Source organism: Cyprinus carpio, chromosome A20 (assembly GCF_018340385.1).
Source record: "Cyprinus carpio isolate SPL01 chromosome A20, ASM1834038v1, whole genome shotgun sequence".
Taxonomy (NCBI): domain Eukaryota; kingdom Metazoa; phylum Chordata; class Actinopteri; order Cypriniformes; family Cyprinidae; genus Cyprinus; species Cyprinus carpio.
Genome location: NC_056591.1, coordinates 20,557,444 through 20,567,146, shown reverse-complemented (window position 1 = coordinate 20,567,146; position 9,703 = coordinate 20,557,444). Strand labels below are relative to the sequence as shown.

Below are 9,703 nucleotides of genomic sequence, written 5' to 3'. Positions count from 1 at the left end.
TATACGTGGCTTATATTTTAATTCTGCATATCCTACAAATATATACACTAGCATACAAAAAAAAAACATATTCAGCAAGGTTGCATTACACTGATCAAAAGTAAAGACAGTAAAGACATTTATAATGTTTCTATTCATAAAAAAAAAAAAAAAAAAAAAAAAAACGTGGAAAGTATCATTGTTTCCACTAAAATATTAAGCAGCACTGTTTTTAATGTTGATAATAATAATATGAAAAGTTTTTGAGCACCAAATCAGCATATTAGGATGATTTCTTAAGGATCATGTGAGTGAAAAGTGAAGTGACATACAGCCAAGTATGGTGACCCATACTCAGAATTCGTGCTCTGGATTTAACCCATCCAAAGTGCACACACACAGCAGTGAACACACACACACCGTGAACACACACCCGGAGCAGTGGGCAGCCATTTATGCTGCGGCGGCCGGGGAGCAGTTGGGGGTTCAGTGCCTTGCTCAAGTGCACCTCAGTCGTGGTATTGCCGGCCCGAGACTCAAACCCAAAACCTTAGGGTTAGGAGTCAAACTCTCTGACCATTAGGCCAAGACTTCCCCCCAGTGACATTGAAGACTGGAGTAATGATGCTGAAAATTCAGCTGAGCCATCACAGGAATAAACTACATTTTAAAATATCTTAAAATAGAAAGCAGTTATTTTAAATTGTAATAATCTTTCACATTTTTACAGTTTTTTGTGTATTTTTGATCAAATAAATGGAGCCTTGGTGAGCGTGAGAGACATCTTTCAAATCCACTAAAAATCTTACAGAGACAAATCTTTTGAATGGAAGTGTATCTCTTTAATCTTTGGAGGTGAACACTGGAAAAAATCCATATTTGGAAAAGGAGCAGAAATGGTTTATGAATCACTTCCGGGTTGCTGGCTGGACACAGGCTTCGTGAGGGGCCTGCTGAGGGCCCATTGGTCAAGTCTGTGTGCCGCTGAGTCCTCGGCCTCTGATTCGCTGCTGGAGCTCTCACTACTGCTGCTGCTGCTGCTAAGGCTGTCACTGCCACTGAACTCATAGCAGTCTTTCTCCTGTCTGCTTTCCTTCTCTTTCTGTTTGTTTTGCCCCTCCTTCCTCTTTATTTCCACTCTTCCTGGGGTTGCTGTTCCACTTGACAAGGGCACCGCTGACGCCTGTCTATCCCGCCAGGTGCTGGGTACTTGGGGAAAACTGAGGCCTGGGTTTGGTGAGGGAAGATCTGGACACCTCATGGAATCTTCCTTTGGATGAGTCTTACGCAGTTTATCAAACTTTGAAGTCTTAGATTTGGACCGAACAACAAACCAGTCCTAGAAAAATAATAAGAGTGAGAATATTTACTATAAAAATGTATATTTGTATGATATATAAAGAGCATAAAATGAAACAAAATTAAAAATGACTGTGTTACCTGAGAATGAATGGAATTAATGTGGTACTTGACTCCACTTTCAGAGCTGAATTCTTTCTTACATATCAAGCACTTAAATTTCCCAGTTTCAAATTCTCCCTGCAGAGAGAGAGAGGGGGAGAGAAAAAAGATTCACCAATATCAGAAAACCTTAGAAATGTATTGATTTAGGTACTAATAACACGGCAATGTAGTTTCAGTGTATATACTGTATACTATACAGATGAATATCTTTTATGTTTAAACTGCACTACACCACTCAAACATTTGGGGTCAGTATGATTTTCTGAAAGACATTAATACTTTTATCCTGCAAGGATGCATTAAACTGATCTAAAGGGACAGTAAAGACATTCATAATCTTACAAAAGATTTCTATTTCAAATAATTAGTATTCTTTTGAAATGTATATTTATTAAGGAATCCTAAAAAGTGTTACAGTTTACAGTAAGCAACCAATAAAAAAGGTTTACTGAGCACATTAGAATTAGAATTATTAGCAAAATTAACAAAATTAAGGATCTTACAGCTTTGCCATCACTGGAATAAATTACTATTTAAAATATTTTTTAAATATAAAATAGTTATTTTAACTTGTAATAATATTTCACAATATTGCTGTTTTTACTGTATTTTGTGTGTTCTTAAAATGAAAGGGAAATTTTTCCTTACCAAGGTACATAGCCCAAGATGAGCCTTTAGGCCAGATACGCTGGTATAGACGCAGCTACATCCCTAATTTGACAACAAAGATGATCATTACACATTGATTCAGCAAACCATTCATTCACTGAAAATCTTTGCTCTTGCATAATGCTACAATCAGTGCAAAACATAGGTAAAACATTAATGAATGGCCCTTTAAGTTAGACCACAATGGTAAAAACACCCGGAATAATAAGTTTATGCATGATGTTCACACCTTGTTTGGACATTGCACTTTTTTATGCAGTTTGACTTCATTCTTCCACTTCCGTAGGGTCTCCTGGCTAAAGGCCGGCAACCCTGGACGAGAAAACTTCAGCTACAAGGACACAAAAACACCATAAATGCTTATAAAAATGTATTAAAAAAATTTGATTCTCCATTCACGATCCTCAAAAAGTGACAGAGAAACTAAAACCTTTTAGTGAATCCATTAAAGTGTGCTTTTACAAATTTGAAGATTTCAACCATCATCAACAGAAATAATAAAAATCTAAGTATTCAAAACAAATAAAGGTGATGCAGCCTTGCAAAAAATAGCTTCACACAGGTTCGGACTTCTTCACAGCCCTGCAATTGCAATATGTCGACATAGTTTGACATATAAATATTTTGCAGCACCTTCCTGTCGTCTGGTACCAGGTCACGCTGCACTTTCCTTTTGGGCCATTCCTTCAGCAGCTCTTCAGTGGCGATCTCTTTCAAGTGGAACACGGCCACCTGTGCTGACAAACGCTTGGTGCGTCCGCTCTGTGTTCGCTCTGGGATGGGCTCTTTCTGTGTCTTCACCTCGTCTATTTCACTTTCTTGGGTCAACTGCAACAACAGATAATAGTGATCTTTCATTCGTGAAAACATCAACAGCCTGAATGAGAATCTGTCATGTCAGAACAGACATTTAATTAAAAGTTGACCATATTTAAATAAATTGACCACAGGGGAGGAGGACTCACCGGACTTCGCTCATTCTTGAGATGGTACTCCAGGCCCGCTCTGGAACGATACGCTTTTCCGCAGTGTTTGCAGTTCATTAAGAGCTTCTCCAGCTCTGACGGCTCCTTGCCGCATTTCTTCATGTGGTACACATAACCCATTATACTAGTGAACGTTCCAGTGCAACCCTAAAACAAAACATTCAGCATCTTTTAAGGTATTTAAGTTATAACAGAAGTAATTCTAAACATCTGCAATGGTGCACAGTCATTATTTAAAATTTTACTATTACTACTATTATTATTGATTTATCATTTCATCTACCTTTTATTATAACTTTAACACTGCTTTTTGTAAGAAGTCTCTAATGCTTATCAAGGCTGCATTTATTGAATCAAAAATAGTTAAATATGTAATATATGTCATTTGTAATATTTTAAAATGTAAATTATTCCTGTGATGGCAAAGCTGAATTTTCAGCAGCCAATATTCAGAGTCACATGATCCTTCAGAAATCATTCTAATATGCTGATTTGGTGATAAAAAAAACAAACATTTCTTATAAATATCAATATTGAAAATGATTCTGCAGCTTAATTTTTTTCTGGAAACCCCCAAGATTCTTTGGTGAACATTTAGTAACATAAATGCCACATACTGTCACATTTGATCAATCAAAATTTGTATTCTTGTTGAATTCTTTTTAAACTTTAAGCTATATAGATAAAAATATTTTTATATTATTGTTATTACACTACAAATTCACATAATTAAACCTCCACAAAGGTTTAATCCATACTGCATCATCAAATTATTAAAAAAGGGAAGTAATTATTTATTGCAAAGTACTTTTAATTGTAAAATATGACCACACCTCTTTTGAACATTTTAATTTGCCCATCCTCTTTAATACTTTCCGCAATTTTTCCTTCACTGCTTGGTCAGCTAAGTCATTCCCAGTATCTGGAATGGACTGAAAACAACAGCAACATCAACAAAAATAAGAAAGATATCTTTGCATCAACACCATTGTCAATGTCACTGCCAATTTAGAAAGAAAAAAAACCTAACCAAGTTGTTGTGGTCAGCCATGAGGTGGTACTTCATTCCAGTTGAAGTTCTCAGTTGTTTCCCACAGTCAGGACATGTAAAAGGATTCTACACAAAGAACAAAAACAAAATCAGGTTCAGAATTCAAGCGAGAACTAAAAAAATCGGCTACATCTCTATGATATTTTCACAAACATTACTATGCACTCACCAACTTGCAGGTTTCCAGGTGCTTCTTTAACCCATCCACTGTCTTTCTTCCAGCACTTTTGCATTTTGGGCAGCTTACTCTACCCTTTGCCAAAATCTGAAGCTGCCATTTTTCCTCCTGACTTCCTGTAAAGAACCACAAATGAATACTTAAAAATGTGTCTGTGCTGTTTTCATTCGGTCTTATGTACCTGGCGGATAAACTGGGGACTCCTTCTTGGTGTGCTGAGATGATTTCTGCTCCTGCATGCTGTCAGTTATCTGATTCCTCTGAGTGAACTGAGCAACAGGAACTATAACAGGTACTGTTAAAGGAAAAAGATGTAGTCTTTACTTTTCATGTTTTATCATGCAGATTTTTAAAGACAAATATAAGAATTGCATACCTGTTTTCTTTACTTCCTCAATGTATTTTTTTAAGGAGGGCTGGTCAGTTTTCTCCATCTTCTGCTTCTTCTTCAATTTAAAATCTGTGGCATAAAAACTTGTGCAACTTTTGGACATAATCTAAAATGTTATATATCAATTTATTCTACTTAAATATGTTTAAGTCTGTACTTACCTGTCTCTCTTAAAGTATCTGAACTGGATCCATCAGTTTTCGCCATCACTCCGCTGGTGTGGTCAGTGAGCATGTGATAGCTTTCCAAACCACTGACTGTGATAACTGAACTGCAAGATGACCCATGATCTAAATCCTCTGTTGGTCTCATAATCACAGGCTGGAGGTCATGGTACCTTAAGAAATGTGTTAATGCAACGTTAATATTTTGACACCATTATTAATCCAGTATATGGTGCAATAAGTTACTACATAAGAGGCAAACCTTATGAAAAGATTGTGAGAACAGACTAAAGCAGTATTTATGATTTATTAAATAAAATTTACATTTTACAAGAAAACACAAAACTCACTTTTTTCTGGTGTAGGTTCTCTTTATTTTCTGAGAGCTTGTCCCCTCATTCTGAAATGCAATAATAAAATCAGTTGTGATGATATTATGTTTAGTTTTGTTAAATGCCTAAATATATATCTTATCCGCTGGCATATTGATGCATAGCTCAAGTTGGATGCTTGGTCTTACTTTGGATGGTTTCGTTCCACCTTCAGCCTCTCTTCCCAAATCTTTTATGACATCTGTTGAAATTGCAATCAACTTTTTATAATAATTTAAAATATATTTAAATAATAAAACAATATAAATGTAACAGCTCTAAAATTACATGTTTAATAGATCATAATTCTACACCAGCCCTAATGTAAATTGAATTCATTTCATACTTAATCACGATCTGGGAATGCAATCACTTCAGAATAAGTCATATAGTGCTTACCAAGTTTCAAATTTAGTAAATCTTACATTAATACATAATTACCTTTTTTGGGGGGGTTTAGTTTTGGTTTTGACATTTTCCTCTTGCTTGGTACACATGTAGCAGACATGTTATAATGGGTCTGATCCATGATCCTATTCCACAAAAATCAGTGATAAATACACAGAAGCATGCATAGGGATCCAGTACTATCTATATTACATGATATCATAATCAAAAATATATAACAGTCACATAGGTAAGCTCCTGTGTGGAATTTCATTATTTCATTAATCCAATGTCCCTCAAGCTGATACTAAGACTGTTGCACTAAGACTAAGAATCTGAAAAATAAAACCCATTTGATTGCATGGACTGACCCTGCTGCATTTAAACACTGAAGCTGCACGCAGCCCTACATGCACCTTTATTGCAGTCCATAGTCTTCAAGACCACTGCCACCATCACTGCCCATCAATACTCCCAAGCCAAAAAAAATTATGCATGAAGGCACTACGTCAAATAAACCCTCTGCGGGAGAATCCGACCGTCAAACAATCCGTATGAAATCGACATACCCTAAACTTTACATTTAGAAAGGCATATTCAACACTCCACATTCACAAAACAATCAAGAGTAGCTATAACATTACCGTCCTTTCGGCGAGATCACTTCATTCAGAACACGCCCCCTTTTCTCGCCAGCCAATGAGAAATCGCTCTTCCCACAAAACGCCAAAAGAGGCGGGTCTTCACGCAACAACAATCTCTCGCTGGTGACTGCAGGTCCTGGATCAGATTTTCACACGCCTCTGTTGTTACACCTTGCTGCGGCTGATGCGCCTTTAACTGAACTGGAGTCAGTCTGTATACAGAATTCAACCAATTTAGTTTGATCTGCATCAACTTTCGGTTTCGGTACACTAGAAATGAGCAACGCAGGGTTTTCTTGGTCTTGGTCTTCTTCAATTCCCAGTGGATTAAAGTGGATTAATCCAAACACATGGAGGTCCACCAAGGAAAAGGTACAATTAACAAACATTTAATGTCTTTTATTTGCCAGCTAATATTAATAATACAAAGCACACTACTGTTGCCTCAAAGATTATGGATATGTGCCGGCAAGGAAGTAGTTAAAAACTACCATCTTTATTTCCATGTTTTCGAAGGGAAGAGTTCTCCGACAACAAATCAATGCAATCTCACAGTCTTCTGTCCTAGATGGTATGTATGCTACCTGATAATATTATAATGCCATTTATCTATCACACCCCCAAGACAAATGTTAAAAATACATTTATTAAACTAAGCTCTTGCAGTGTGACAGCATGCTACATTGTCCACCTGTTTCTAGATGCAGAAATTGATGATGCTCAAGTCCTTACTTTGACCAGAGAGGATCTGAATGAGCTTTTTCCAGGTATTAAGAACTTTCAGCTCAGAAGGACGATTATGGCAATTATCACAGACACAGTGAAGGTAATGTCTTTGGTCAAGATGCTGGTGCAATTGAACTTAAGTGGCCCTCCAAAAATATTTGCACACTCAAGTTACTCCTAAAAGTGTAGGATAGGGGTCACCAAACTCAGTCCTAGAGGGCCGGTGTCCTGCAGAGTTTAGCTCCAACCCTAATCAAACACACACGCACCAGCTAATCAAGGTCTTACTAGATATACTTGAAACTTCCAGGCAGGTGTGTTGAGGCAGGTTGGAGCTAAACTCTGCAGGACACTTGCCCTCCAGGACTGAGTTTGGCGACCTGTGGGAGTTGCATGGTATTAGATAACAAGATATCAAACTTAGTGGCATGATTTTATTTATTTTTTTAACAATGACTTCTAACCAATAAGTTTTGGATGCATGTTTGAGGCCATTTGCTCCAAACTGAAGTTCAAACAGGTGTAGTATGTGGAACATGTTCCACTAACATTTGACAACCAGAAGGTGTGCAAATATTTAATATTAATATACTTCAATATTAATATAATATTAATTGTAACTTTTTTGGGGTAATTTGATATATTTAACAATAAAAGGTCATGTTACAGAAACCAAATACAATGTAAACTGAGGAAATTGCATGCATATGTGCATGCTCCATATATTTTATTTGTTTATGTAATAGATAGTGTATTCATCTGTAATTATTCATTATTTGATTCTTAAAAGGATTCACTTCAACCTGGCCCAGAAACATTTGCCGGTGCACTGAAGAATTTAATGCACAAAAGCAGTGAGTTACTTTTGACCTACAAATCTACCATTTTCAGTTGTAGCAGAGAACCAAGGGAATTCTCCTTGTAAAAGAGATGTTTCATAGCAGTCTTATGACTTTTTCCTAGATGATGCCACTGTACAGGATGTTTTTTTGAATGAGTCCCTTCGAGCATTCAGAGATGTGGAGGATCAGCTCAAAGCAGCACAGGCATCTTTGAAACCGTACATTGAGGTCTTGAATAGTCTCACCGAGGCATCATCTAGACAAGAGAAGTGGGATACAGAGGGAACGTCAAGCAGGAGAGAATTTCCAAGCTCATTCCAAACACATATGATCTCTCCAACCATTGGTAAGAGTTAGAGTCCCTTTCATCCAAGTGCTCTAAACCACTTTTTTTTTTTTTTTTTTTTTTGCAAATATAACCTTGTAAGAATAAGATATTAGAACATTTTTATTTTTGCATTATTACAGTGGAGTCCTGAGATTAGAAAGCACTAGTGATGTGTTTCTATATAGCATTTTTCTAAATTAATACAGTTTTTTTTAATCATTTGAAAATGTAACAGTTAGGACTCCAACCCCCGGTTTCACAGACAAGGCTTAAGCCTATAGTCCCAGACTAAAATTTAAGTCTGAGCTGTGTCAACTGAAAGAAACTTGCACTCATCTTAAAATATATCAGTGCCTTTGTTTTGGCTCAAGATGCACACCAGTAATGCGTTTTCTAAGTCACGTTTATGAAAAATTACTTAAATGTCCTAATTGAACTATGGCCTAATCCTGGCTTAGTCTAAGCCCTGTCTGTGAAACCAGGCCAAAGTGTGTTTGAGAATGATCTGAAGAGCATCTTGAGCTTCATTAAAAGAACACCTGACCGTCTGTACAAGAGTTCACATAATTAGCAACAAATTTAATTATTGAAATTATCTTAAAAATTTAAATTAATAATTAAACTCATGTCATAACTTAACCTATAGTATTATATCTATATCAAAATAAAAAATCCAGGTTAAAATTAAATTAAAAATCAATGTGGTCTCACATTTTTGGGCCCACATTTTTCACGCACCCCTTCTCATTTGCAGAGCCTTCAGTGAGAGTGTTTCCACTTGTGTGCGGTCAAACCTTGGGAACTGACAGGCAGATTCTAGCACAACTTAAGGGAGTTAGAGAAAGTGAATTACAGGACTGTCAGCTGATACTGGTCTTCTGTCCTGTGGTCTCACGAGCTGGAACTGACACTGGAGAAGCACTTAAGAAAATTTCAGGTAATGACAGGCAGAAAATGTATATAATGAGCGAGTACATCATAAATGCATCTACCAAACCATCATGTCAATATATTAAGCAACATGATACATAATACAGGTTTCATTGAAACATCTAATGGTTTAATAACTGGACTGGAAATTAGTCTTTCATAGGTCATTAGCCCTTCATACTTGCACCATCTTGAGCAACTTAAATTGTAATTCTAAGTCATTCTTCAGGGGAAAAAAAATAATTTTGTTTGTTTTCACAGCTGATAAACCAGCAGTACTGGTGACAATGCACCATACCTTCCACCCTCACTACGTGTGTCCAAGCTTCAACGTAGCATCATCTCAAGTGAACATTGTGGAACGTGTTAATGTGCTCTTCCATGACTCATGCCACGGTCTTCTTATGTGTCCAGCAAATGAAAATGCAATGATCAAACTTCAGTCTGTCTTAAACCAGTATATGTAAAAGGTCTTGTATCAAATGCTTTAAAATGTCAAACGTTGATAATGACAATTCAATGTATTTATGCTATATGGTCATATAAGTGACCAAAAATAACAAGCCTGCTAATAAACATTTAAGACTGGCATG

At 36.5% G+C, this 9,703-nt stretch overlaps 2 protein-coding genes across 4 annotated transcripts; one reads left to right on the top strand and one right to left on the bottom strand.

Annotated features, from left to right (window-relative positions):
- Positions 1-708: 708 nt before the first annotated feature.
- On the bottom strand, positions 709-6,459 carry LOC109053770 (zinc finger protein 512-like). Its single transcript, XM_042778067.1, has 16 exons — positions 6,285-6,459; positions 5,695-5,786; positions 5,403-5,455; positions 5,233-5,282; positions 4,880-5,055; positions 4,704-4,787; positions 4,509-4,622; positions 4,319-4,443; positions 4,129-4,215; positions 3,932-4,030; positions 3,078-3,245; positions 2,746-2,940; positions 2,342-2,443; positions 2,092-2,154; positions 1,420-1,518; positions 709-1,318 (listed from the first exon to the last, which is right to left on the bottom strand). The coding sequence occupies exons 2-16, from the start codon at positions 5,780-5,782 to the stop codon at positions 881-883; spliced, it is 1,941 nt and encodes a 646-aa protein (XP_042634001.1). The 5' UTR covers positions 5,783-5,786; positions 6,285-6,459; the 3' UTR covers positions 709-880.
- Positions 6,460-6,502: 43 nt separating this feature from the next.
- On the top strand, positions 6,503-9,699 carry LOC109053771. 3 transcript variants are annotated; one of them, XM_042778064.1, is made up of 7 exons: positions 6,503-6,655; positions 6,797-6,855; positions 6,986-7,110; positions 7,801-7,864; positions 7,974-8,198; positions 8,935-9,117; positions 9,372-9,699. In XM_042778064.1, the coding sequence occupies exons 1-7, from the start codon at positions 6,561-6,563 to the stop codon at positions 9,575-9,577; spliced, it is 957 nt and encodes a 318-aa protein (XP_042633998.1). In that variant the 5' UTR covers positions 6,503-6,560; the 3' UTR covers positions 9,578-9,699. The 3 variants fall into 3 exon arrangements, with proteins under 3 accessions (XP_042633998.1, XP_042633999.1, XP_042634000.1); XM_042778065.1 differs by having other exon boundaries at positions 6,509-6,656; positions 6,801-6,855; XM_042778066.1 differs by having other exon boundaries at positions 6,548-6,656; positions 6,736-6,855.
- Positions 9,700-9,703: the final 4 nt, after the last annotated feature.

Coding starts and splice junctions, on each gene's coding strand:
- LOC109053770 (XM_042778067.1), bottom strand. CDS start 5,782: ATGGATCAGACCCATTATAACATGTCTGCTACATGTGTACCAAGCAAG. Junction 5,283..5,402: donor GTGGAACGAAACCATCCAAA/GTAAGACCAAGC, acceptor ATTGCATTTCAG/AATGAGGGGACAAGCTCTCA. Junction 1,519..2,091: donor ATCTTGGGCTATGTACCTTG/GTAAGGAAAAAT, acceptor CTCTCTCTGCAG/GGAGAATTTGAAACTGGGAA.
- LOC109053771 (XM_042778064.1), top strand. CDS start 6,561: ATGAGCAACGCAGGGTTTTCTTGGTCTTGGTCTTCTTCAATTCCCAGT. Junction 6,656..6,796: donor TGGAGGTCCACCAAGGAAAA/GGTACAATTAAC, acceptor TTCCATGTTTTC/GAAGGGAAGAGTTCTCCGAC. Junction 6,856..6,985: donor ACAGTCTTCTGTCCTAGATG/GTATGTATGCTA, acceptor ACCTGTTTCTAG/ATGCAGAAATTGATGATGCT.